At 40.1% G+C, this 26,529-nt stretch overlaps 1 protein-coding gene across 5 annotated transcripts in view; it reads right to left on the bottom strand.

Annotated features, from left to right (window-relative positions):
* Positions 1-58: 58 nt before the first annotated feature.
* GALK2 (galactokinase 2) overlaps positions 59-26,529 on the bottom strand; it is a 145,500-nt gene continuing 119,029 nt past the window's right edge. For 4 of the 5 annotated variants that reach the window (XM_063091075.1, XM_063091072.1, XM_063091071.1 and 1 more), the window contains 2 exons: positions 8,174-8,375; positions 59-455 (listed from right to left, as the gene is read on the bottom strand). In XM_063091075.1, coding sequence (XP_062947145.1) covers positions 248-455; positions 8,174-8,375 — 410 coding nt within the window. In that variant the 3' untranslated portion in view covers positions 59-247. The remainder of the gene's footprint in view (positions 456-8,173; positions 8,376-26,529) is intronic. The other variant, XM_063091074.1, reaches the window with a different exon arrangement.

Genomic DNA, 26,529 nt, shown 5'->3' on the forward strand with positions numbered 1-26,529 from the left:
CATAACCTTGGCTATTATTGGTAGAAAAAAACAACAACAACAATAAAAAAACCCCATATTTTGAGATGGAAAAATAATCATTATGAAGTATCACAGAGAGCTTTCACCTGTTTCTCTGGAAGTATATCTTGATAGTAGCAATCATTCTCATAATACAAAACAGAAAGAAGATTAATTTACCGTGGCATAGGAAGTCCTACCAGTTCCTAAATGCCCTCAATAGTTTCTCGGAGATTTTTTACGTTGTTTAGGCCTCAAGGAAAACCAAAGCCCCGCCTCCAGGTTTGGTAGCAAACAGACTCTGCTTGTTAGGTGCTAAGCTTCCATCACTCCTCTGGTAATAAGCTTCATGCACATTTGCTAGGAAGCTGGGCAGCTTGTCAGCAGGTACTATTGATACTGTGCAGCCTCCCCATCCTGCTCCAGTAAGTCGTGACCCTTGAGCGCCAAACTTCCTAAAACAATGAGAAAAAAAATTAGAACTATAAATAAAAATAAGAGTGATTTGCTTGGTGTTTATAGAACATATAGCCTACTCAAGTTCTGAGAAGAAAATATGTCGGGGGTTTGAGGGTGTTGTCAAACATTCTAGGATATTAAGAAATTTACACTGTTTCAGAAAGTGATTTGGAATTTTTTAAATTGTATCTAAAACTAGTTCCTGGTTTTAGCTGCAAGTAGTAAAAGTCAGAAGTACTACTGTTTCACGAGGACTGACAATAACCCACTGTAGTCTTGATTCCATAAGTAGCCCCTTGGAGATTTGTGTAGCAAGCCTACAGGTAAATCAGGAAGAAGAAGTAAAAAGAAAACAAGCAATGGTAAAAAGAAATTCAGGCAAACCTGAATCAGGTCACTCCAAATGAGGGCAAATCAAAATTTAAAGTGAATAGTCTTAGACAAATGGGGATTTCCTCCAGTGACTAGCTGCATTCTTAAGTCTTGGCTATATTACGTAAAAGAATCAGTCTCCTAGAACAGATAGCTTAGATTCATGCTGAATAAATTTATCAACAAAGAACTTATTAAACTCTAGGTTTGTTTAACGCAAAATTACAGGTCCCTACCGTCTTTCCCTGTGTCTTCTGGAGCTGGTCTGACAACTGGACTCAGAATTTTCCATCAGATGAGATGTGTCTGATTGGGATGGAAATGACTATATAAACTACCACACAGCAAGAGGTAATTTTAGTTACCATCAAGCAGGCACAGTTTCAAACCTAAGATGTGAACCAAAGTGAAAGCCCCTACACAAAGTGCAAGGATCACTCATCTTGAAAAGTTGCAATCTACCATGACAACTCATCCAAATAAAATTAACTCCAAATTAGGAGCAGATTAAAAACTTCATAATTAATTTAGCACAGTTGTATCCCATTTTTCCATCTAAATATCCTGCTTTACTTCCTGCAAAATATCACTAGAATATCACCCCTAATCTGGGACATCAGAATTACTGCACACCAGTAATTCATTTTCCCCTTAATAATTTTCTCAACTGATTTATTTTCATCATCTGTTTCAAGTGAAAATAGATGCTTAAGGAGGAAAAACATGCTTATAAACAAATAAAGATTACTGATTTCCTCCTGTTCCTCAAACACTCAGCTTGTGGCCCAGTAGCTGAACTGAGCCCAAACTCCCATCATCCAGGTTGAAAAGCTTCTCTGACCCTGGGATTCTGAAATTATTCTGACTTCCTAGGCTGCCAAATGGCCCATTTTCAGTTTGTTGATTTAAAAAACGGTTGTCATATGCAGTCACATCAAACTATCTCTCACTGTGGAAGATGCTGGGGAAAACTGAGATGTTGCTGAAGCATCTCTGGAAGACCCTAAAATCTGGGCATGAAACCCAACCATGGGATGGTCTCAAAAAGAAAAATGCACCCTCTTACTTGATTTTGTAAAACCCAAGCTATGCCATTTTGCTGGACATAAGTCACCAAGTTTGTAAAGGTTTTCAATGGACTTGTACACATATTATATTATTCTTTCCCATTTAAACAGTTTTTGGAAGCTGTGGTTTCAAAATTGAACCTAAAGCAAAATAAGAGTGTTGTTTCTAATCTGGCTGTAAAAACCATAGGAACTGTGCCAGAGGGCCTGTTTTCCTGAGACTCCTGCCAGTTTTCAGTGTAGAAGCTAGAAGTCTTTCTAGGTAAATACATTCACTTCTGAGTCTCCAGAATTGCCCTGTCACCATGCTGCCTGCTGCAGATAAAAATGGACTAGATTGCATCAACCACATGCTCTGAAACCATCAGGGCTCGAATTTCCCAAGTAGAGAATGATAAGTGCTATTATAAATAGCCTTCTGCCTTTGAGTTAGTGACACTTAGTTCACAAATCAGGGCTGCCCAAGCAGCTGGCCAGCAGCCTGCCCAACTACACACACTCAGAAAGGCACAAAGATCCTGTCTGCAGTAATCCCCACTGGTGCTTAATATGCCCTTTGGTGTAAGCCACAGAAGAGAAAGAGAAGTCCAAAAGTTAGGAGACCAATATAAGCCTTAAATTAAGAAAGGAGGCAAGCCAATAGTGCTTAGTAAACTTCTCATGTTTGCATTTTTTTTTCTGGGAGAATAGTAAGATATTAAAAATATATTGCCTGAGCTATTATTGCACATCAGAGAGCTAATACAAGAGTTACGAAAAACAAAAACCCTAAAATCCCCCATCTACCATGTCGATGATCGTGCAGACTGCATCGGAAATAATGTGAAAGGATTCGTCAAAGCAACAAAAGCAGCCTCTGCCTTATAAAGCATGATCTACAAAACAAAGGCTAGGATAAATGAGAGATAGAGATTATAAGAAATGTTCCCTTTGATCCTTTCTAATCACTGAAAACTAACTGTCCAGGCACCCAATATAGTCTGAAATTCCCTACTTTTAAATGAAATGATTTGACCATAAAGCACTTACTAAGTTTTGCAAGGCAGAGGGCAATGGAGAGGGCAGGGAGTAGATCCCCAGAGACCCCACTGCACTTCAAACTAGAAAGAGCAAAAGTAAGGAATTAGGCCTTGTATTTCTATTCAATTTCATTAATTTCAAAATAAGTAAATATTTATATATTAGACAAATGGATATTAAATTAATTATTTCAGGAAATTTTTAATTTAGGTCATATCCATCTCTTTAAATCCAGCCCAGCACGATTCCAGGCATTTGGTAGGTTCTAATAAATGGCTGCTGGACTATTATATTTGTTTTAAAATATGAAAATATATAAAATTTTTGCAATGATAGATATGTTAATTACACTGATTTAATCATCACACATTGTATACATGCATTGAAATATAACTCTGTACCTCATAAATAGGTACAATAGGTGTCAATTAAAAATAAATTAATAAAAAAATAAAAATCTGAATTGATTGAACAGGCAAAAAATATGTTATATATAAATATAAGCAGTTGGTAGTGTATTCTTTACCTGGGAAGACTTCTAGCTTCTGCTCTCTGGAAACTGGCAAGAATCTCAGGAAAGCAGACCTTCTAGTACAATTTTTATGACTTTTACAGTCAGGTTAGAAACAACACTTTAAGATTACTTTAGATTCAAGAAACTACAGCCTTCAAATACTGTTCAAATGAGAAAGTTTACAAAAACGTGCCTAAGAGTCTATTTTAGAAATGTAAGCCAGTAAAGGCCATTGCATAACAGTTGGTTTGGATGCAGCAAATGGCATATATGTCAGTAGGTGGAAGACAGAGGCCCAAAGAGAAGTTAGCCCCTAAGGGCAGCTGAAATGGCTCTCTCCCTTTCTTTTTGGCAGGGTTTGCAGATTAGCACTGAAGGTCTTGGGGAAAAGAGCTCCTCGTACAGCAATGGCTTTGTACTTCATTCTTCCCTATTCTGACCTGGTCAGGAGAAGTCTAGCCATGGAATAAAATTGTGGAAAGACCTCTGAGGAAGACAAAGCAAATCAACTTTTGTAACCTTTATTGGTCCATTAAGATTTGTCATTCATCTTCCTTAATAGCTTAAGCAATAATGCAGCAATGAATCCTAATTTCAACAAGTGTCAGAACGGAAATAAAAGGCATTAAGTATTTTGTCTTAAGTAAAACCAGGGAATTGATGACGAATGAGTTGTTTTACATGTAATTGACTTCAAAATTGTTTTGTGTTCCTCAGTAAATTCTACTCTAAAATTTAGCGATTCCTTTACATTTACGTTTCGTTCATTTAAAAGAGATATTTTATAATTGGGCAAACATCAACTTTTTCTTTCATTATTGTACTTTGTTTCACATAATTGAAGTTTTAACATTAATTTAATAAAAGAAATAAACAGCCTAACTGCATAAGTGTTGTTTCTTTCTGCCTCCCTGGTCCTTTCTTGGGATTCTAATGGATTCTAAACTGATTTATTCTTGAAAGCAGTAAAAGGGTCAACTGAGAAAACAGCAAGCATTGGGGACCTCTTCTTCTACTCTTTTGTCCCTCCCCTGACTCCTTTCCTTTTGGGACATAAAGTTGTCCTATATTTTGTCCTATGGGCTAATTCCCTAGAGACGCCTCTGAGTACATTCTAGCTCAGATCACACTAAGATTTTTGCCTGAGTCTTGGATATTCTAGGCATTCAAGTCCTTCACTCACTGATTCATTAGTTATCTTTTCATGCAAATAGTTTCCAAGAAGGCCTTCAGAAACACTAAGGAATTTTAAAGTGCCTCAGATAGACCGGAGAGGATGATCTAAAGATTATCTTTGGCAGTGCTCCTCCTTGAACCCATTTCAGCTTCCCTCCTCTCTCTTCAGGTCTCCCAAAGACAACCAACCTGCCCAGGCTGCCCAGTCTTAGTCACACCTTCCCCACTGATATTACAATTGTTAAAGGCAGCAGGGAAGCGAGGAGGTGTGGTGGTTCTAAAACAAAGCAATACTCCACCAGAGGTTGAGTTTGTAGCATAAAGGGCCCACATCAGGGCCCTTACCAGCACATACAACAGTTCCTCTGCCTGGCCCAGTGAGATAGTCACAAGGCTTCAGAGGGAATTAGGGCTTAAGAGTGTCTCCACTGTTCATTTGTTTGAACCTTTCCCCGTGTCTACTACTTGCTACTCTCCTAACATTTGTCTTCCCCAGTTTTTAACCATCCTTTATCTTATTCCCATGATCTTCTGCATTCTTCTGAACCCCTCCTTCTTCCCTCATCACTTCTCAGACATTCACACAAAAGAAAGTGCCACAGCTTTTGAAAATGGAGATTAAACTGCGATTTCACATGGTACACAAATGCCCATGAGAAAAGTACATGCTGACTGAAGGAAATAATGACATCATGACTGCATCTACTTATTTCACCTGGACTATCCTCCTCTGAGGTTGCTCTGCCACTTAGGACCTTGTAGTATCTAGCAACCAATTGGAATATTTGGAGAATATTATCTGCTGGTCACAATGGCAGCAAAGACAAAATTAATTATATAAGAAGCTTAAGGACTAGACAACTATTCTGGCCAATACTTTCAACATGCCAGAAAATGATCTTTCAACATGGGAAACTCAGACCCTATATGATTCTGGGACAAATAGAAAATAATTTTGATACTTACCAATTGACTTTCCAAACAAAAACAATCATGAAAAAGGGATGGAGCTCCTTATACCGGAAACCATTGACTTTTTCTCAGAAAATTAAATGCAGCAGATGAAAATGTTCTACTTACAAACACTTTAGCTGCCACTAAGAAAGGAGTTTCCCAAAACAAAATTTAAAAATAAATAAAGGTGCTCTTCCAAACCCATTTAAGACATAGCCACAAAAATCTTTCACTAGAAACATTTTTTTAAAAAAATATACAGATCCATAGACTGCTAGAACAGAAAAAGACACTGGACATCATAAAGCAAGGCAGTCCAAAGTCACAGAGCTCAGAATGAAAAGAGGTAGAGCTAGACTCAACCTTCCTAACTTCCAGCCCAATTTTCATCCTACTCTACTCACTGCCTCCCTCCTCAACATGGCTTTGTTCAATGTTCAAATGCTGGAAACTATGGCAACCAAAGCCTCCATCCATCATAAAGCTTCAAAGCTAGGTGATGAAAATAGGTTAAAAAAAAAAAAAGGCCCACACTTGAGTGTGATCACATCTCCGTATAACCCGAGGGGAGAGAGAGGTATGGCAGAAACGTTGGACTGGGGGCCAGGCTTTGCCACTAACTCATCATGTGAACTCATTCGAATTACTTAACCTCTTAGTGCCTTCTTCTAATGCCTCTTCCTGCTCTAATATCTTATATAGTACTGTAAGATAATTCTGACCCAGAATTGTGAAATGTGGCTTCCAAAAATGTGGCTTTCAGAGAAACAAGGAAAGTTTCTCAGGGAAAAACCCAGGAGTCATCTTGATTCCTCTCTTTAACCTACACAACAATTGTCTGGAATCTTCTTCCTTCGAAGCATCTCTGGCATTGAATCACTAGGCACTTCCACTGCCCAGTTTCTCTTCTCAAAGCCACAGTTCTTCTAAGTCTGGTGAGTTAGCTAAGTTGGTTAGAGTGCAGCCTGTAACACCAAGGTCACGGGTTCAGATCCCAGTACTGGCCGGCCGCCAGAGTCCTTCCAACAGCCTACAGGGCCCATGTGGTACAAGTCTGTACTACCTCTCTTACTTCCTCACCTACTACTTTCTCCTTCCTTCACTGCCCTCCACTATACTGGTCTTCTTGCTGTGCCTTACACATGAAAACCATGTATACGCATTTCAGGTCCCATGCACTTGCTGATTTCATTTCTTCACTTCCTTCAGATCTCTGCTCAAATATTACTTCCTCAGAGAGGCCTTCTTCAACCACTCCATAAACAAGAGTACCCACCCAACCCTGGTAGTCTCTATCCCTTCTAATTTTTTTTTTCACAGCACTTATCATTACCATTCAAATTACCTTTAATTGTCATTTCTGTCTTTCCTCGTGAGAATGTAAACTCCATAAAAGCAAGTGCTGGTTGACCATCCCCGGAAGAGGAAGTTCATTAGAAAATTATAGGAGGTTGATAAATGTACCTCCACTGCTTTTCGGGTGGGATCCAAACCATCCCACTGCCTTCCAGATAAACACACTTCTTTCTGATTTCTGCACAAATCATTTCACTTCCTCTTATTTCCAGAAATGAACAATAATTGTACCTTCCATTTACTGGGCCTTTAATACTTTCAAAAAAGAGAATTTATAATGAAAGAAGTTTGGGAAGGTTTTTTGGCAGTTAGTGAGCAAACAGTGACGTCAGCAGAGTGATTCTCATCAATGCTGTGTTCAAGTCTCCCAACAAGTGGGGTTACACATGCCCACATGCCATTTCACTGGAACTAACTTGGTTTAAACTTTTCAGGCTGGGAGTGTGGCAATGAGTGAGGCAAGCCACAGGCACCAAGTGGTTATTATCGTCTCACAGTGAAATAACGCGTAGCCACTTGAGTTCTCTCAATTCCCCTTGCAGTTCTCCCAAGGTCAGTGAGATCCCTCCTGGGTAAGGGGCCACTCTACTCTACTATTCCCGTCCTTTCATAATTACAATGAAGTTGTCTTCAGACTTTGTGAAGAGTTTTCCTCTCTACACTTCTATTTCAACTGACCACTTATAAACTGGGATTTCTTCAGTCCTTATTTCCCCAAATTGCCTAAACTAAACCCAGAAGGCAGAAAATGCTGGCTGTCTGAGTGATTCCTTCAGCATCCCCCCTACCCACACTCTCCTATCAAGCTTGAGGCTCTCTTTCAGTTTTCTCTCTTCTGAATGGAACTACTAAACTTAATTATAAAATGATACAGGAGTTTTTGGCAGAGCAGCAGTATAACAATTAAAATATCATGAGAAAGTAGCAACAGGGCCCATGTCTGAGAAAAGCTACCTTCCTGAAAAGCCTAATCATCCAAATGTGGGAAAGTCTTTCTTAACGATGTTGTAAAGAACTGACTCCAAGTCCAGAGCCTAATAAATCCTTGGAGCCAGTTCTTGAATCTCATGTCCTACAGATATTTAGGAGGAACAAGTTCAGCTCTGTATCATGGGAGACCCCTCATATACAGCATGTGGGGGAAGGATCTCTTTTCATTGAGAAGATTATTAAAATGTTGCATTTTTTTTTTCCATTAAACTGTATTCTTTGGTGGCATCCCTTGGTCCCCACCATGCTGTTCTCTCAGCCTCACCGACAGGTGTCCACCAGCTGGTCCAGCTCAGGGCAGCTGCACTCATACATGTCCCGGCAGCTCATGTGACTCTGGTTCATTAACTCTCCCAGCAGCTGGATCGTGTTATCAGGTGCTTCTTCACATATCTTCTTAAATTGGAGGACTCGGGCAGCCTCGCTATATACATGCTTTGCCCGCTGGTAGAGTTTGAAAATGAGCACTGAGAAAGAAAGGGCACGAGGAAAGATGTTAGAAATAGTTACTGGACAACCCAGCACAAAGAAAAATACAGTTCTGAGGACTCCCATTTCTCTCTTCATTATCAATATCTTAGATTTTAAATAGGTCTCTCTTTCACTGAAAGTGTTCTTTATACAGATGCTCCTTGATTTACAATGGGATTACATCCTGATAAACCCATGGTAAATTCAAAATATCACAAGTAGAAAATGCATTTAATACATACATCTAGCCTCCCAAACATCATACCTTAAGCCTAGCCTACTTTAAACATGCTCAGAATACTCACATAAGCCTAGAGTTGGGCAAAATCATCTAACACAAAGTCTATTCTATAATAAAGTGTTGAATAACTCATGTAATTTATTGAATAATGTACTGAAAGTGAAAAACAGTGTTTGCATGTGTACTAAAAGTATGATTTTGAATATGTATAACTTTTGCACCATTGAAAATTCTAAAAACCTTAAGTCAACCTATCATAAGTTGGGAACCATCTGTAGTCAAAATTTGTCTATTTGCAAGTCAGTTTTACTTTTTCTTCATACTGAATAAAATCTTGTAAGCACATTTTCTTCACTACATTCAACACACCCAGACTTGTGCGTACACATGTGCGTAAACTAATCCATCCATAGGAAGGGAGAGGTAACATGCATTGAACACTCCCCACATATCAGAAACTTTAGAAGCACTACCTCATGTAGTTCTCATCAAAGCAGTGGAGATGAGCAATACGAACCCTGTTTAACAGATAAGAGAAGGAGGCTCAGCCGAGTGAAGTAGCATGCCCAAGGCCACACATCCAGAAAGCAGCAGAAGCAGAATAGATCAGCAATGTCTGGCCCCAGAGTCGCACCCTTTCCACTGTGCCTCACTAGAAAGAGCCACTGAATATGCTTATGCTGGGTGTTATGTTTATAAAATGTATCCTAGAGAAACAGACAGGCACAATTATTTATATATGTATATAATATTTATTTTTATTTATTTATTTATTTATTTTTAATTTTTTTTTTTTAAAGATGACCGGTAAGGGGATCTTAACCCTTGACTTGGTGTTGTCAGCACCACACTCAGCCAGTGAGTGAACCGGCCATCCGTATATGGGATCCGAACCCGGGGCCTTGGTGTTATCAGCACTGCACTCTCCCGAGTGAGCCACGGGCTGGCCCTATTTATTTATATTTATACATATGTATCTACGTATACTGCAGCATTATTTATCATAGCAGAAAATAAGAAACAACCCAAATGTCTAATAACAGGGGACTTTTAAAAAAATTATGCTACATCCATTTTAAAAAGTTATTGCTATTAAAACTCAGATTCTAAGACAATTTGCTACATGGGAAATTGTTCATTAATAAGTGAAAAAACAACATACAAAACTATGTGTAAAACTGATATTAATTCTGCATACAAGTATATACATATTTATGTACATTTTGATTTTTAAAAACTGATACGAACACACCCAAATGCTAACAGTAGTTATCTCTGGTCCATTATGGGTGATTTTATTTTCCTTTTGACACGTTTCTGCATTTTCCAGATTACCCACAATCGCTCCATGACTTCTGTTACAGAAACTTGTCCTACTGTAATGGCTGTGCCTGAAATGCTTACGCATTTTCTTGAATAACAGCTGAGACTTCCTTACCATTTTCATCCATGCTAAATAGTGCCTGGGCTGGTGTGGTGGGTCTGGGAAAATTTATGAAACCTACCTGGCCTAGTGGAAAGAGCTAGGGCTGAGAATCAAAAAGTCTGTCACTTTGTATCAGCTCTGTAACATCTAGCTGTACGTAAGCTACTACCTCTATAGGGCTCTATTTCCTCATCTCCAAAATAAGGTTAATAATTACTTCTCAAGATCCTTCCAGCTCTAACATTTTATAATTCTATGAAGAACTTCCTTCAACATTCCCGTATATTGTTATACTTTGTAAAGAGGATGCTAACTGTGAATGTTACCTTCTGTTTGCACCCCCACTTCTACTCTCTGCCCTTCTCCACTCTCTATCTGCCCCCAGTGGCTGACCTGTATGGCCCACACCAATGAGTTCTCTTGGCATCTGTATTAGAGAATGAGAGAAGATCAGCAAGGGATGGGAGGGAAGAGAGTGCGGTCAGAGGATTTATTCCCTAGCTCCCAGTTGATGAGCCATGCAGAGCTGGCTCTGTCCCTCAACTGAAGGACACTGAACATCCTTCAAGGTAGCCTTTTCTACGTGACTCTCTCCTTCTGGGTCTGCCTCCAAGTTCCTCTCCCCTAAACTATGACTACTTTTTTAGGAGTACTTTTCCATTTCTATTTATGAACCAAAAATCCTATTAAAGTTTTAGTTACATCCCCCTCCCCCAGCATCATCCTCTAAAAGATGGATAAAAAGGCAGTCAAGGCTAGAGGAAGTGAATAGCCACTTGTTATGAACTGCATAGTTGTGTCTGCCCCAAATTCATATGGTGAAACCCAAACCCGCAATGGGATGGTATGAGGAGGTGGAGCCTTTGGGAGGTACTTAAGTTTAGATGAGGTCATAAGAGTGGAGCCCCAGGATAGGATTAGTCCCCTTATAGTGGAGAAAGAGATTAGAGTTCACTCTGTCTACACAATGAGAAGACAGCTGTCTACAAACCAGGAAGAAGGCCTTCATCAGACATTGATCTTGGACTTCCCAGCCTCCAGAACTGTGGGAAATAAATTTCTGTTGTTGAAGCTATGGTATTTTAAGCCCAAACTGACTAGGACACCATTCTTAGGATTTGTGTAAAAGCTTAGTAATTATAAGAGTGGAGCTAAAATTCCTGTATATTAACAATGAAGAACTAAAAGTTTTCTTTCAAAGGTTCTCAGATGAGTCATATGAGCTATATTAAACTTATATTTAACTGCTTGCATCAATGAAATGATACAAATTCATGTGTTTTCCTATTCTCTTTCAGAGGGCCTATGTTCAGTCACCAAATCTAATCAGATCTTCTTTCCCAATGCATCTTGTAACCATCCCTCCTTCCTATTCTCACTGTCATTACCTGAATTTATACTTTTATTCTCTTTCCCACCTGGACTATTTTGCAGTGATCTAATTTATAACCCTTCCCTGGTTGCTCCTCCTTGCAGCCTACCTTTTGGTCTACACTGCCAGATTCAGCTCCTAAAGCACAGCCTTACTCATGTTACTCCCCAAACCTTTACTCTTCCCCCATTGTTTACCATAATCCAAATGCCTGAACTCACCCTGCTCAGTCCCAAAGGAGGAGCTCTTCTCTTTGGCCAAACTGGCCTGTCTGTAGTTATCCTAACACTCTTTGCTTCTCGATATACTCATTAGTACCACATGAAAATAGCCTCTTGTCCTCTCTCTCCCTGTCAAAATTTTAACTCTTTCTGAAAGTTCAGTTTAAATTTTATATCATCCATGAAGCCATGATGGCCTCAGCTAGAAACTATTTCTTGACTCTACTGTACCACACTTACAGCCCATGGCACTCATTTGGGGCTTATCATACACTTTCCATAGTAATTGTTTCTCATGCCTCTGCAAAGAGTATGCAAACTGCTGAAGACAGCCACCAGGTCTTCTAGTTCCCTGCTTTCCCCCAGTACAACCTCTCATACTATAGCACCTCCAGTAGTGCCTTATATGACAGGAGTTCAATGGGTATTTGCAATCGATGACAAAATGATTAGGATTTTAACCCCAGTTCAAAATCAAGATACCTCCATCTGGGCATTGTTGTCTTTTAAAAAATAAGGTTCCCGTATTTATAGCTTTATGGAGGTTGAGGAAAGAAGACAGCAAGATTCCCTTTGCTATTAAATCTGCAACTGCTGACAGCAAGTGTGGATGAAAAATAAGAAAAAAAAGAGAGTTACAAGTTAAATGTAGGTGGGAATAAAAACACAACAACATGCTTTGTTCTGTCAGTAGCCAGGTCATGTGAAACAGCCCACACTGCAATGTGAATTTCTTATTTCCATCAGTCAGTTCAATTGAAATGGGACTATGATTTATTTTATGGTCTGAGTGTCAAAATATCCCCAGGAAACCCAATACTGGCATATATGAGACTGTACAAAAACACACTGTCTGAATAAACAGCACGGGAGGATGTAACAATAACACCTCCGAGAAATCTCTGAACAGGAAAGAAAAGAGAAGGGCAACTGATTGGCGCACATGTACCTGAGACGATGCCAATCATTTCATATGTGTTAATATAATCCAGGTTGTAGAATATACATTTGAAAGGAAAGAAACTAACTTTGGTAACTGTAGCTAAAGACTGTTCTTTTTTAAAACTTGAGGTTGAAACAAAATGTTTAAAATACCAGCTTTTGGATTCCATATGTTTCAGTTTTACTTCTGAACTTTTTCACCTCCCATAATGATAGACGGAGTTACAAAATCAGAGCATGGGAAAGCAGGAGAAGGGGGTATTATTTCATGTTTACTGTAATGTCCCATGGATGAAGAAATCACCTACTTTCCAAGTCAACTGCCATTTATGGCTGTAGCACAAAAGGCACAATAAAGCAACAACCACTGATCATAAAGCAGTGCTTTTTAGCTGACAAATCACTGTACCACACTCCTAGGTGCAAAGCCTTTTTTAAAAAACTTTAAATAATGAAAAAATTACAACATACAGGACAGTAGAGAAAATACTGTTGTAAACTCCATAAGCCCATCACCTACACTGAATAATTTTTAATATTTGCCATATTTGCTTCAATTTTTTGTTGAAGTAATCTTAAATAAATTACACAGGTGCTGTGGATTAAATATGTCTCCCAAAAGTTCATGTATTGGAAACTTGACCCCCATTGTAACAAGGTTAAGAGGGTGGGAAATCCAATTATGGTACCTGAAAGCTGGGGCCTTCAAGAGCTGATTAGATTGTAAGGACTGTGCCTTTGTGAATGGACTGATTCATTAATGGAGTAATGGCTGTGGCTCTAATGGCTCATAAGGAGAGTAAGTGAGTAGTGTAGCTTTCTCTCTTTCACAGGCCATTCTCACCATGTGATATCCTGGTTGCCAAAGGACTCTGTAGAGTTCCCATTAAGAAGGCCCTCATTAGATATGCTCCCTGGACTTTGGACTTCCTAGCCTTCAAAACTAATAAGAAATAAATTTCATTTCTTTATAAATTACCCATTTCAGGTATTCTGTTACAAGCAACAGAAATGGACTAATACAGATGATTTACATATTTCCTCCTTACACATTTGAGTGTGCAACTCTATGAAGATATTTTCTTATATAACAACCATATCATTATCACACCTAATGAAATTACCAATGACTCTTTCTGTGCAGAGGGATGTTTTCTATTAAACCTTAGGATTGGTGCTTTGATTTATGACAAGAAACATTCAGAATGCATTGAGCAAATTACCAGAACCTTGCAATCTTGGCACCTTCTTGTGTCTATTCTCTACTTGCAGAGGAGGTGTTTCACAGCAAAAGTTCTGAATAGGAATGTATAAAGAGGATTCTTGCTGGGCATTCTGAAGTTGTCCTAGAAATTGCCATGCTTCACACCCCCTGAACAGTAGTTACTTAGACACCAAGGGAAAGGGCAGGAAGAAGGGCATTTGTTTTCAATTGTATGTAAAAATTTCACCAAAGGCCACAACAGATTTGGAGGTCACCCTTTGGGAGGGAAAGTAGTTCTGTTTTGGCTGGATATCAGTCACACATGCTCTCTGGATCCAGGGTTCTGGCTTGTTATATCAGCATATCAACAAGTCTTCAGGTCTCTGTTGTACAGATAACAAAAAACCCAAGAAAATCTGAAACTTTGTCCATAACAGCTTTCTTCCCTTTCCAGTTAACTTTATAACTGGATGTTTCATCTGCCTATAAGCTCTTGTAACCTTGATAGCAATTATTATATTAAAGGATGAAGGAAGCTGTTTCTTACCATGTTCACTGCAAGCACAATTACTTCCAAGGCAAATTTGATTTAAGAATATAACACTGGGTGCTATTTTCCCACAATACTACTAGTGGCCTATCCTATCCATGAGAAATCCAAGGCTTCAAAACAGGATATACCACATAGACTTTGCAACAATGATTTTCTCCGATGTGAAATCTTAGATGTTAGTGAATCTAAAAACCCTAAAATCAAGACACAGATTCTGAAATATGAATGTTTATGGTCACATACATTTAAACTGCAAAATAAATATTTCATTTGATTATTGAACAATTTTAACTTGTATAATAAATTCTATTTGTTAGTTCTAAACTTTCCTTTCTTTCTGACTTCATCCCTCCCAACCACACTGGCCTCCTTGCTCTGCCTCCAGAATACCACATGGACTCCTGCCTTAGGCCATTGCAGTAGCTGTTTTGTTGTCCTGAAATGCTCTTTCCCATGATCTTCATGTAGCTGGCCCCTTCTTGTCACTCAAGTCTCAGTTGTCACAGCCTAAAGGAGACCTTCCCACAAATCCAATCAAGAGAAGCCCCCCCACATACACATTCTCTCCATCCTTTTTATTCTCACAGCATTTGTCACCATCCAATATTTTCTTGTGTGTTCATGTGTTCATTGGTTTGAGGTTATATCCCACCACTAGAAGGTCAGCTCCAGGAGAGCAGCAGCCTTGTTTAATTTCTTCACCACTGTATCTTTAGCAGCTAAAACATGATCTGGTACAATGTAGGGGATCAATAAATGTTTGTTGAATGAATTGTTCAGTTCCTTGTCTTTGTAACAAATCTGCACTGAAACCAGGCTAAATAAATAGTTGTGGGACAAATACAATAGGGAATAAGGAAAAGACCTACTTTTTGGCAATCTATACTAGTATCTTCACCAAAAAGTGGGGAAGTTTGCTAAAATAAGGATTGGAGACAATTAGTAAAGTCCAGTGTCCAAAGCTTACCATGATTCCCATTATCACAGATGACTGAGAATTGTTTATGTTGTATTTTGCTGCATAGATATGGAAGGAAGGAGATTTCTAAAACAAAATGTGTTTCAGATAAAAGGGAAGGAATAAAAAATAGGTAGTTAAAACCAATTAAAATAAACTATTGTTTGTTTGTTTGTTCTTTTAGGCAATCTTTGTAACAAATAGGTGCTTACTAACTTCTACCTTAAGAAGATGGATGGATACATAGCTTATGATCAGAACCCACCTCTAACTGAGGAATCTAAACCATGGCCCAAACAATTGGTTACTTTGTTGTATGTTTGGTGGAAAAGAATGAGGAAAAGGCTTTGATGGATGAAAATACTATTTTCCTCATAAAAGTCATGAGAACAGCAGGTCAGCAGTAGATGGAGAACATGCCTATTCAATCTCTGAAAAAGCACCACTGATTTAATTTTAAATTCTGCCTGCAAGAGCTAGTGGTTTCCTCTTTATTACCTCATCTTCTATTAAAAGCAATGCCAAAAGCATTGAGCGAAAAGGCCATCTAGTGACAGTCAGCCAGTAGTTCTTACTGGGCACCTGCTATGTGCCCGATACCATGCTCCAAATGACAAGAAAGACATATGAAGTAGAAGCCCTTGCCTTAAGGAACTTACAATTCAGTTAAACAGATAAGACAAACTATGAGACCATTGGACGGTGACCAATTGCAGCAGAGTTCTGGCAATGCTGAAGGTACACTCAGAGGACAGGGCTTGGTAGGGGACGACCGGTAGTGAAGATGTCATAGGAAGAGGCCTGAGCCACACAGCTTCCCCACTGTGAAGACAGAATGGCCAAGGGCCTGAGGCAAAAACAGGCAGAGTATGTTCATAGGTCTGAAGAGAGCAAACTGACCAAAACCTGGGGCAGCCTCTCCAGGAAGCCTGCCTCACATTTGATGTTTTAACACCCTCTGCTACACCTGCTACACAAAGATTGCAAACTAACCACCCATGGGCCATAGCCAGCAACAGTGATGCTTTCTTGGCCCACATAATATTTTTAAACTGGGTAATCTTACTTAAGAATCTGGATTTCTGCTTTCTCTTGAAAAAACTGAGAGGTCTGGCAGTGCTAGACCTGCATTTCTGTACAGCAATAGTTGGCTGGAGCTGAGGAGCTGCTACCCCTTTGAAATAAGGCATGCTTACTTTATTCCACATAGCTCCCAACATTCCCAGCTGTCTGACACTCAGCCTGCCTCACTCGTTTATATGCCTCTCTGGTCCCTGTAGGCATCTGCACATAGCCCTTGTTTCATAAAACCCTCTATAACAGGAATTCTCAGCAGAAAGGGAATAGCGGCAAACCTCTCCCTTAAGTGGATCATCATGCCATAATGAGCCACTATTAATGATACTATCAAATGTCACCTCCCTTAGGCGCATTAATAACTCTGTATTGGATTATAGTCTGTCTTCCTGTAGCTTCTACTCTTTGGTCTTAGTTTTGTCTCCTAGACCTGTGTAAACACAAGGTAGCCCTTTAGATTTCTGAAGACGGCTTTCACATCTTCTGTCTTTTACATATTGTTGAGGATCCACTATGTGCCAGTTTTTAAACTGAGGGGTCAACAATGAATAATATATGCTCTTTACACTCAAGAAGTAACAACCTACCAGAGAGAAATCATTAAATAAGAACAATAAAGGACAAGAGATGCTTCTCACGACTCTTTAGTTGTGGAGAGGGTGTCAGGATCTAGATTAATCTAAAAAACAGAGGCTGCGATGAAGACTTGGATGCAGGTAGCAGGAATCCAGGAAGCAGGAGTGAAGGAGCAGAAAACAGGAGATAAGAAAGGAGAAAAGCCAATAAAGGGGGCGTAATGAGCATAACCTGGGCGTGGACCACTGGGCCCGATCACTTGGGGGTTCCTCTGAAGAACCACGTAGAATGTGCCTTAGAATTCATCCAGAGAGGATGAGGCGGGGGCATTGAAAAATTGACACTTCCACTGTTTGAATGAAGAGGGGTTAACTTCTCCACAAAGATAGGCCTGGACAGCACAGATGCCTTCAATGACTTTGAAGAATGCCCCAAGGCTACAATCAAAAAGAGGCATTCATATCAGCTGCTAGCTTGACCTGGGCTGCTGGAAATGCTGAAATCAGGTGGGTCAATGGGATGAGAAATAGTAATCGTGACCTTCATGGAGGAGATAGAACCACCAGCGTCTAAAACTAAGAGTTGGTGTTCAGCAAACCAATTAAAATGTAGAATAAGGAGCAAAGAAAAGGATTAGGATCTTAAGGCAGAAAAACATTATAGGCAAAGACACGGAGATTTAAATCCATGAAGTGCTTTTAGAGAACCCATAGTACTTTGATGTGACTGGAGCATGAAATGAGGATGAACAAACAAGAAGTAGGGAACACAATGAAAGAGAAAATCAAAGCAGTAGGTAGAGGCCAGATCATGAGGGCCTTGTATGTCATGCTGAGGTGTTTAAATTGCATCATGTAGACAAGTGGTTCTTGGCCTTTTTAGGGTTATAGAACCTTCTGAGAATCAAATAAAAGCTACAGAAACTCTCCCCCATGTAAGTGCACAAATATCCAAAATACTGCATATAGTGCAATATAAATAAAGATTCCATAAAGCTATCATTGGATCTAGGTTAAAAATTCCAGTTAGAAATAAGAAACTATTACAGGTTTTTAGCAATTATGTCAGTAAGGATTCTTGTTTGTAAACAACAGGAATCTATACTAACTAACTTAAGCAAAAGAAGTTGTTTTGAAGATATTAGGAAACTCACAAAACCTATTAGGAATATTATTCCTGTTCTGTATTAGAATGTAAGAAAACCAGGTAGGAAGTGGTCAAAAGCCAAAGGAAGCAGGCAGTGAGGAACACTACCAATGTCATTCTACAAGAGCAGTCTGGATATGACATTGGACTCTAGATACTTCATCAACTGACCTGTGTCTGTTAGACTCAAAGCCCCAGACATAAACACCTGCCAGGAGGAGCCTAGTACCCTTGCTCACACCCAAGTGTCAAGTGACCTGAGAGAGGCAAATCTGACTCCTCAGCTTCCACCACAGGAGGCAGGCCCTTTTTTCTCACCAGCAAATGCACAGTAGGAAATTTCCCTGAGATGGGAAAGGGGATCATTGTTTTGGGGAGCCAAAACAATGGTACCTGCCCCCTTGCAGCAGTGAAATACCACAACTCTACAAGGGTACTTCAAAAAGTTTGTGGAAAAATAGAATTGAAAGACAATATGAATCTTCCATAAATTTTTCCAAGTACCCTCATATTAACCTTTGAGTCTTTTCTTCTCCAGACCAGCCACCCAGCTTCTCTCATATGATCAGATTTCAAGTGTCCTTCATGGGCTTATTCCTTTGAATACACTTTAGTATGTGTATACCCTTCTTAAAGTGTGGTTCCCACGACTGAACACAATCCTGGGAATCAGACTGGTGAATGCAAATGAGAGCTGGACCACTGTCTCCATCATTCTCAATGCAGTGAGTTTCTCCATGTAGCCTCATATCGCCAAACTGCATAGAAGTTTATGAACGTGGAAGAATGCAGAATATTAGGGTTCGGCTAATAAGCTAAAAAGTGATAAATATTTGGGAATCATACTTAGCTGAGATGAAGATTTCATCTCAAGATAATTAATCAAAACAAAATAAATAAATATGCTGGTCTGAGAGAACTGGAAATCTTTATCATACAGGTGTATAATTAATCTTTCTTAGACTTTCATACCCCCAAATACTCTCCCACTGTTTGGGTATGGGGCTAAAGTCAATTGTGGCTTTAGATGCCTTTGCACAATAATGTAGCTACACACTACTGGCCAATTTCTCTGCAAAGCAGAAAGCTCCACTGGACTAAACCAAGAGTTGGGTTCCAAGAACAGCAATCCAGAGGTAGATGGGGAAAACCACTTCAGAATCCACTCTGGAGTCCTCTGTTTTCCTATGCAGCAAAGTTATAATAAGTCCCTGCTCTGAGACATAGAATCTTTGGAGTATTTAAGCAGTATAACAGAAAAACACTATACAATGTTCATTAAAGTTGGACTGTGGTTTCAAATTTATTTTCCTAGTAATAATATTTTTCATAAATGTGAAGTTTCTGAAACGGTCAGACCCACTAGAAATAAACTGCTGTTTTCAGCCACATTAGGATCCCATTCCCATGTTGCAAAAAAAGACTAAATTAAGTTAACATTTTACATTTAAAGGGAAAAATTTTTTTAACTACCTGATTTTAAAAGCAAAACCACTGATGAAAAAAATATATACGCACTTTAAACACAAACCACAATAATCCATGGAAAACTACATTCCAAGAGGCATTTCATATTTTCAAATCCACAGCATAATGCTATTTTATCCATGGAGAGTAACAGCACCCGACATATTTACAGCTTCCTTTTCTCAGATTTCTAAAGTAGCAATATCCAGCACTGTCTGTGTAAGGAGTAATAAATTTTACTCCTCTGATCTTGAGACTTTTACCTCACTCCACTGTAGTAACCCTCACCTGCATTTTACACTGTGGCAATATACTAAGCTCCTGGGACTAACTTCAGGGTCATTCATATTACAAGACAGAGCCCATGGCTCCCTTCCTTTTCAGTCTATACTCTACCTTCCTTATTTGGAGTCTTATCACCCCATGTCTAAACAATTTCACTACCATCTAACTGGTCTCCCTCTCACCTCTAATTAACCTGTACACAGCTGCCATAATAAACTTGTCAAATCACCATTTTAATTGTGGCATTCCTGAATATTCCGTTGCATCAAAATCTAGCATATTTTTCCATTGTCCATCAAACGAAGGCCTCCACATTCCAAATGAACAAGACACATCAAGAGTCCTCTTAATGCACTCAATCCCTTCCTACCTCTTGTGGTGTGGCTGCCCACCCCCTCTGGAGATGCCATGCTTCATCACTGACTGGCCACTGGCAGCATGGAGAGTCCCTGAGTGAAGGCCCCAAATCAGCATCCTACCCAGACTGATTCTGCATCTCTTTCAGTATCAGCCCAGGTGCTACCTCTTCCATGAAGCTCTCCAAGAACATATCAGTCAGAAGTATGCATACCTCCCACTTCTGGACACCTCTTTAATTACTGTGTGTTCCTTTCTAGTTTCTAGTTTCACTCACTGCTTTAGGAGGACAGGGACTGTGCCCTCTTCAACTTTATAGCCCCATTAGAACCTAAAAGAATGTCTTAAATATAGCAGGTTCTTGATAAATGTCTCCTTGCTTCCATCCCATCAGCAGGAAAGAACCTGAAGCTGCTCCCTGGATGAGCTACACTTTTCAGTGTACTTCTCTTTCTAGAGGGAACTACCTTCCCACTAACTTCCCAGAACTTCCCTAAAACTTTGTTCTTAGAAAAAGTGAAAGGAGGAGACAATCTCAAGTCATTTGAAAAGGAGCCTAAGGAGTTGGGGAGTCTTGGTCAATGCAGAACTGAAAGAAGGACTGTGGGAAACAATGGTCACATGTCGGGCTCAATCTCAGATCCTTCTGCTCCTTCCTGTGCAAGTCGTGAGTCGGGTAATCGAAAGAAGATACTGGCAGCTTTATGCAAGGTAGACCTACTTTATTCTTCAGATATGAGCTTCACAGACATGCTTTATTCTCAGACACAAGCTCAGGCTCTACTCCACTGACCCTCCATGCTCTGCCCTCTTCCATGCTCCGCTGACCTTCTAGGCTCTGCTGACCAGCAGTTCAGAACAGTTACCTTTATACTTCTAGTATACTTCTAGTACACACTAGCAGTTCCAAGCCAAGCATTACATAATTACAACAATCATGTTGAATCATTAAATGGGCACACACATGCAGTTACCCTATTTTTATAACTTATTTCTAGTGAATGTGCTGAACCTTGCCCATTTGTAACAGATGAGAGGCGAGAGAGCCTGACTAAACTTTTCTACTTTCCTTACATCATGCTTGCCTAGAGCTGGCCTATCCTGTTACTTATCCATAAAAAGTAATGAATTCTCGACTGAGCTTTCTTCTACTGATTGAATTACAGAAAAAAAAGGGGGGGGGGGGATAAAAGAGAGGCAAAGGAAAAATCAGTGCCTATCTGAAAAATAAGTGGTACAGTTCTATCAGAACACTTTAGTAATTATTTTATTGTTGTCATCCCATAAAATGCTAAGTTAAATGAGGAATAGGATTATGCGGACTTACTGATTGCTAACGTACCGTGCCTAGCACAGTGCTTGAATATGTGTTGAATAAGGGAATAAAAATCTACTCCTATTTACTTATATTACTCATTCATTCCCCAATATGATCAAAAAGTAGTAGATGAACAGATTAAAGCCACAGTTTAAGCAACTGTGAAGCTATGTTATCTGCCATGCAAAAAGATGCAACTAGATTACATACGCTATTGCCCAAGGTTGTTTTTTTTTTTTTTCCTGAAATCTGAAATGTTTATCTTCTTTTTTTTTAATTTTAACTTCTCAATATACACTGTAGTTGATTTTCATGACCATTCCTTCCCCCCTACCCCCACATCATATCTGTTCACTTGTCTAAAAAGTTCAAGGACTTGTGATTGTTGTGTCTTCTTCTCAAAAGAGAGAGAGAGAGAGAGACTCTCCTCTTCTTTTAAAGCCCTTGGAATGACACCCCTGACCACCATTTTTAATCCATTCACTACTGCACAGTCCTACAATCCAATCACCTCTTCAAGGCTCCACCTTTCAATTACCATAATAGGATTTCCCACCCTCTTAACAGTCACAGTGGGGACCAAATTTCTAATACATAAGACTTGGTGGACACAATTCAAGCTTCAGGGAGTTTTGGAAGGACATAATTTAATCCACTACCGTCCCTATTCTCAAGGTATTAACAATATTACTGGTCATATCCTGAAAAGATACATGAGGATCCTGCTGTTTCACAGCACACCATGATTACAAATCTGTTTATGTAGCTCTCCGGGGGTCTAGGTGGGAAGTGAATGAACACGGGTGTGAATTTGTGATTTCTCTCTATTTGTGTTTATGTGCTTCTCTATAAACAAGCTCTGTGTAAATATCAGTCATTCCCCTTTCTGAGATTCTTTTTCCCCTTTTCTTCGCCCCTTTTGGTCTTTATCCTCTCTGTCCTTAGAAGGCTGAATTACAGAAATGAAGTAAATATCTTGCTATTTCTGTGTTAAGTGGAATTTTATATTCCTTCTTAGAACATTTTATAATTTTTCATTAAAAGGCTAAATTATATTGCTTTCCTATGTAGGTGGTCTCCGGTCTTTTTTGCTGTTCCATCAGTGGCCCTTAGCAGAATAAAGGTTTCCCAACATTAGGGAGGTCCTGATGGACTGAGGGTGTTAATCTTTGTGGTCTCTACCACTCCAATCCTTCCAAAAGACAACACAAAGAACCATCTGCTTCAAACTTTTAAAACTACTATGCAATGTCCCTGCTCTGAATGTAGAGTGGTGGCCTGTCATATTTTCATCTGAAACCTAAAGCATGAATCACAATGAACTGAGATCTCATATGGATAAAACTGTTAATGTCTATACAGATACAATGCATCATTATTTTTGTTATCATTACTATTGGTATTTGGCAATAATCTGCTAAAAGTCACTAGATCCATTCATAGTTACTCACATCTGCTGACTCACATGGAAACAAATGGTCCAGTGGGTAGGAAGTGATACACAATTTCTAATTTAGAAGTTCTTGTTAAGAAACTTTCATTCTACCTGAAACTAAGTACTTTGAAAAAGAAAGAAGGCTATGGGAAGTGAACAACTAATATCAAACAGGAGATGTTTTCCTGGACTATGCCCCAAGATATTAGAATGACGGGTTCCTGAAAAGAGACTGTGTGAACTCTACAAGACAGGGAAGAAAGTGACATCCCATCAAGACTAAGAAGGCTTTCACCGGACCAAGTACAGATAAAATGCCGCTATGAGAGAAATGTGCAATATAAAAAGAGGTCACAGTATGTCTAACTCTTAAGTGAAAATACTTGAAATTTGGTCAAAAACAATATCCCCTGTCCCAGATGTCTGGAAAGAAATGTCAACTTCATATTTTTACATGAGAAAATAAATTGGCTCTTACTGATATCACCAAGATTTGATGGGATGAGACTCATAGCTACCCAGCAGGGGAACTGTGGTTGTCATTAGGGCTGTTTTCAAATATTCTAGATTTCTTTGCACATGTTAAAACTGAACTTCCCTACCTCCTTTGAATTTCATTACATCCATGTGACTTGCTTTGGCCAATCTAGCAAGAATAGGGGTGATGCAGGTCACTCTGGCAGATGTTAATAGCCATTAACAATATTCCCTTCCTTCTGCCAAAGTGATTGTGGACAAATGTATTGAGATGCAGCCCCCTAAGCTTAGGTCCCTGAATGTCTCAGATAAACAGACCCATTTGCTGACTTTTATTGGATATGCATTGTATGCAAGTGGATCAAGTCACTGAGATTTTGGAATTGTTTGTCACTAAAGCACAATCAGTTTGAATACACCAATACAGCAGAGAATCACTTCTACCAAAAAAAAACAGATTTAACTACAGGAAAAGCTGCTTTGTATACAAAGAAACATTTACTTATATGGAAACATTAAAAGTGTGAAAACGAAAGCAAAAGTAGAAAAAAAGAAATACAGGATGGTAAGATGTTGGCCTCTTAGGTAGATGATGACTATAGAAGTTGTTTTCCTACAGAAGATGTTTCTAAACCAGCAGAGGAGTGACAGAGTAGACAACGAGACGTCAGCTGCCCTCATATCTGCAGAAGCCTCCTTCTGTTCAAAGTAGTGACCACTAACTTCACAGCTCACCCTCTGATAACATCACCTCTCAGAAGATAGAGATACACCCATGATAAATTCAAACAAAGGGAATATCGAGTACCACATCTTTAAACTTAAAAACGTATATTTACAAGTTTAGAAATTGTGAAAATGTTTTTCCTTTTTTTCCATTCTTTTCCCTTTAGGCAGCCATAAATGGCAGGGCCAGCAAGGCTAGAGCCAGAGAAGCAGCTGGGGGGTTCTGGTCAGGATGGCAGAATAGACGGTCCCCAGCGTCTCTCTCTCCCATAAATCAACCAATTTACAACTATAAAAATGTAACATCAGCCAAGCTGAGGCCACTGAAGCTCAGGGGAAGAAGAGGAGAGACCACGGAGTTAATGAAGGGGAAGAAACCACGATGAGAGAAAGAAAAAACTGCTCTGAGCATTTCAGGCCACAGTTGCTTTAAGGCTGGAACTGCTGAGCGCATGGAGCAGGAGCCAGCAGAAGCCACAGCTTTGCCCTTCAGATGGAGTTACTTGGAGGTGGCAGGGGAGAAGAGGGCCTTGGTGGCCCCCAAGACAGCAAGACCACTAATAGGGTTCCCGTAGACCCAAACAGGAGCGAGGGGCCAGAACAGCTGAAAAGGGGGAGCCATTCAGAGGCCAGTGAGTCATCCCAAGGGACCAGTACAGGACTCGTCCCATGGGAAGTGTTTGGAGCACAGGCAGTGGGGGAGATGGGTGCACTGGGAGAACACTGGGACACAACAAGGACAGCCGATCTACCCCCTAAGCAGCACAGGACCACTCAGAGGAGACTGGTCAGGAATGCAGACTTGCATGAGGTGCAGTTTGATGAAAAAACTCAGGCTCAGATCAGAGTTTTCACACAACCCAGGTGTACCAGTCTCGGGAGAGCCAGAAGTACCTATAAGGTCAATCATTAAACCCTGAACTGCACAAAAAGCCTTCCCTAGGGAATCAGCAGCAAAGCAGCAATTTACTCAACCACACAGCTCAAGTACTGGTTCCCACAGGAAGATCCCCCATTTTAGAAGTAAGCAAAGGACGAAACATTAATTTTGGCCAAGGCACACACAGCCAGTGCCTCAGAGCCCTGCCCGGGGGCCCAGGGCATAAAGAAGGGAACCGGACCCCCTTCCCACAACCAGGCACACCAAGCCAGTGCCTCGGGGCCCACCTGGGGACCCAAGGCACAGAGAAGGGGACCAGACCCCCCTCCCACAATCACGCACACCACGCCAGCACCTTGGGGCCCACCTGGGGACCTGAGGCATGGATCTGGGGACTGGACACTCCCCACAACCAGACACACTGCCAGCACAAAGGAGTAAGCCAAAAACATCACCTCCATGTGGGTGGACCACCATAGCCACCACTGTAACTATGGCTGCCATGAAAGCAGCTTGATGCCACAACCACCACGCAGATGGTCCACCAGCCACTGGAGTGCATTGACACAAGGTGAATCACCAGCAGAGATAAAGAAGAGGAACTTTCTCCACAAAGCCCATTTCAGAGTGACAGAAGAAGCATCTGCTCTAAGATAATATTGGGGGACCTGATCACACCTCTCAGCATTGGACAGATCATCTAGGCAACAAATCAACAGAGTAAACATTCTTTCAGAAGGAGAGAAGCAATCTAGGGTTCTAGAATGGGCAAGGGGGAGGGAGATGGGGATGGGGAGAGATTGGACAAGGGACATAAAGAATAATTATGATTTGTAACAATATATATGCTAGTAATACTGATTCGATCAACATATCTCAATGTTGAACCCCAAAAATTTGTATAATCAATTTTGATTCAATAAAAATTTTTAAAAATTAAAAAAAAAAAAAAGAAGCAGCAGCCGGGGCTGAGGAGGTGTCCAGGAAGTGCAGGGCAAGAGCCAGGGACGTGGGCAGAACTGGACCAGAGTGGTGGTCAGAGCCATGGAGCCCAAGGCGGCCTATAATGCCAAGGCCAAGGAGGAAGCTGGGGTGAAGAAGATAGTGGGCAGGGTCAGGAAACCAGGTACATATACAAGGAGAACGGGAAAATAAATAAATATAATAAGAATAATGACAGACATATATTTTTATGCTTCAAAAGTCAGTGTAAGGGCACCTGGTCCCACTGAAGCTCATTCACATTGTAACTTATCTGCTGGCCTCAGGAACCAGACCACAGCCATCATTAGACTTATGGGATAAGAGGGAGACTGTGAGTGCTGGTGTATGCACCAGTGGCTTAGGTACCAACCAGTACAGAACACATATCACTGGTATGATTCCGACACACTAGTCATGATGGTTAATTTAAGGTGTCAACTTGACTAGATTAAGAAATACATAAAAGCCCAGTAAAGCATTATTTTTGGGTGTGTCTATAAGGATA

The sequence above is a fragment of the Cynocephalus volans genome, chromosome 3 (genome assembly GCF_027409185.1).
Source record: "Cynocephalus volans isolate mCynVol1 chromosome 3, mCynVol1.pri, whole genome shotgun sequence".
In the NCBI taxonomy this organism is placed as follows: domain Eukaryota; kingdom Metazoa; phylum Chordata; class Mammalia; order Dermoptera; family Cynocephalidae; genus Cynocephalus; species Cynocephalus volans.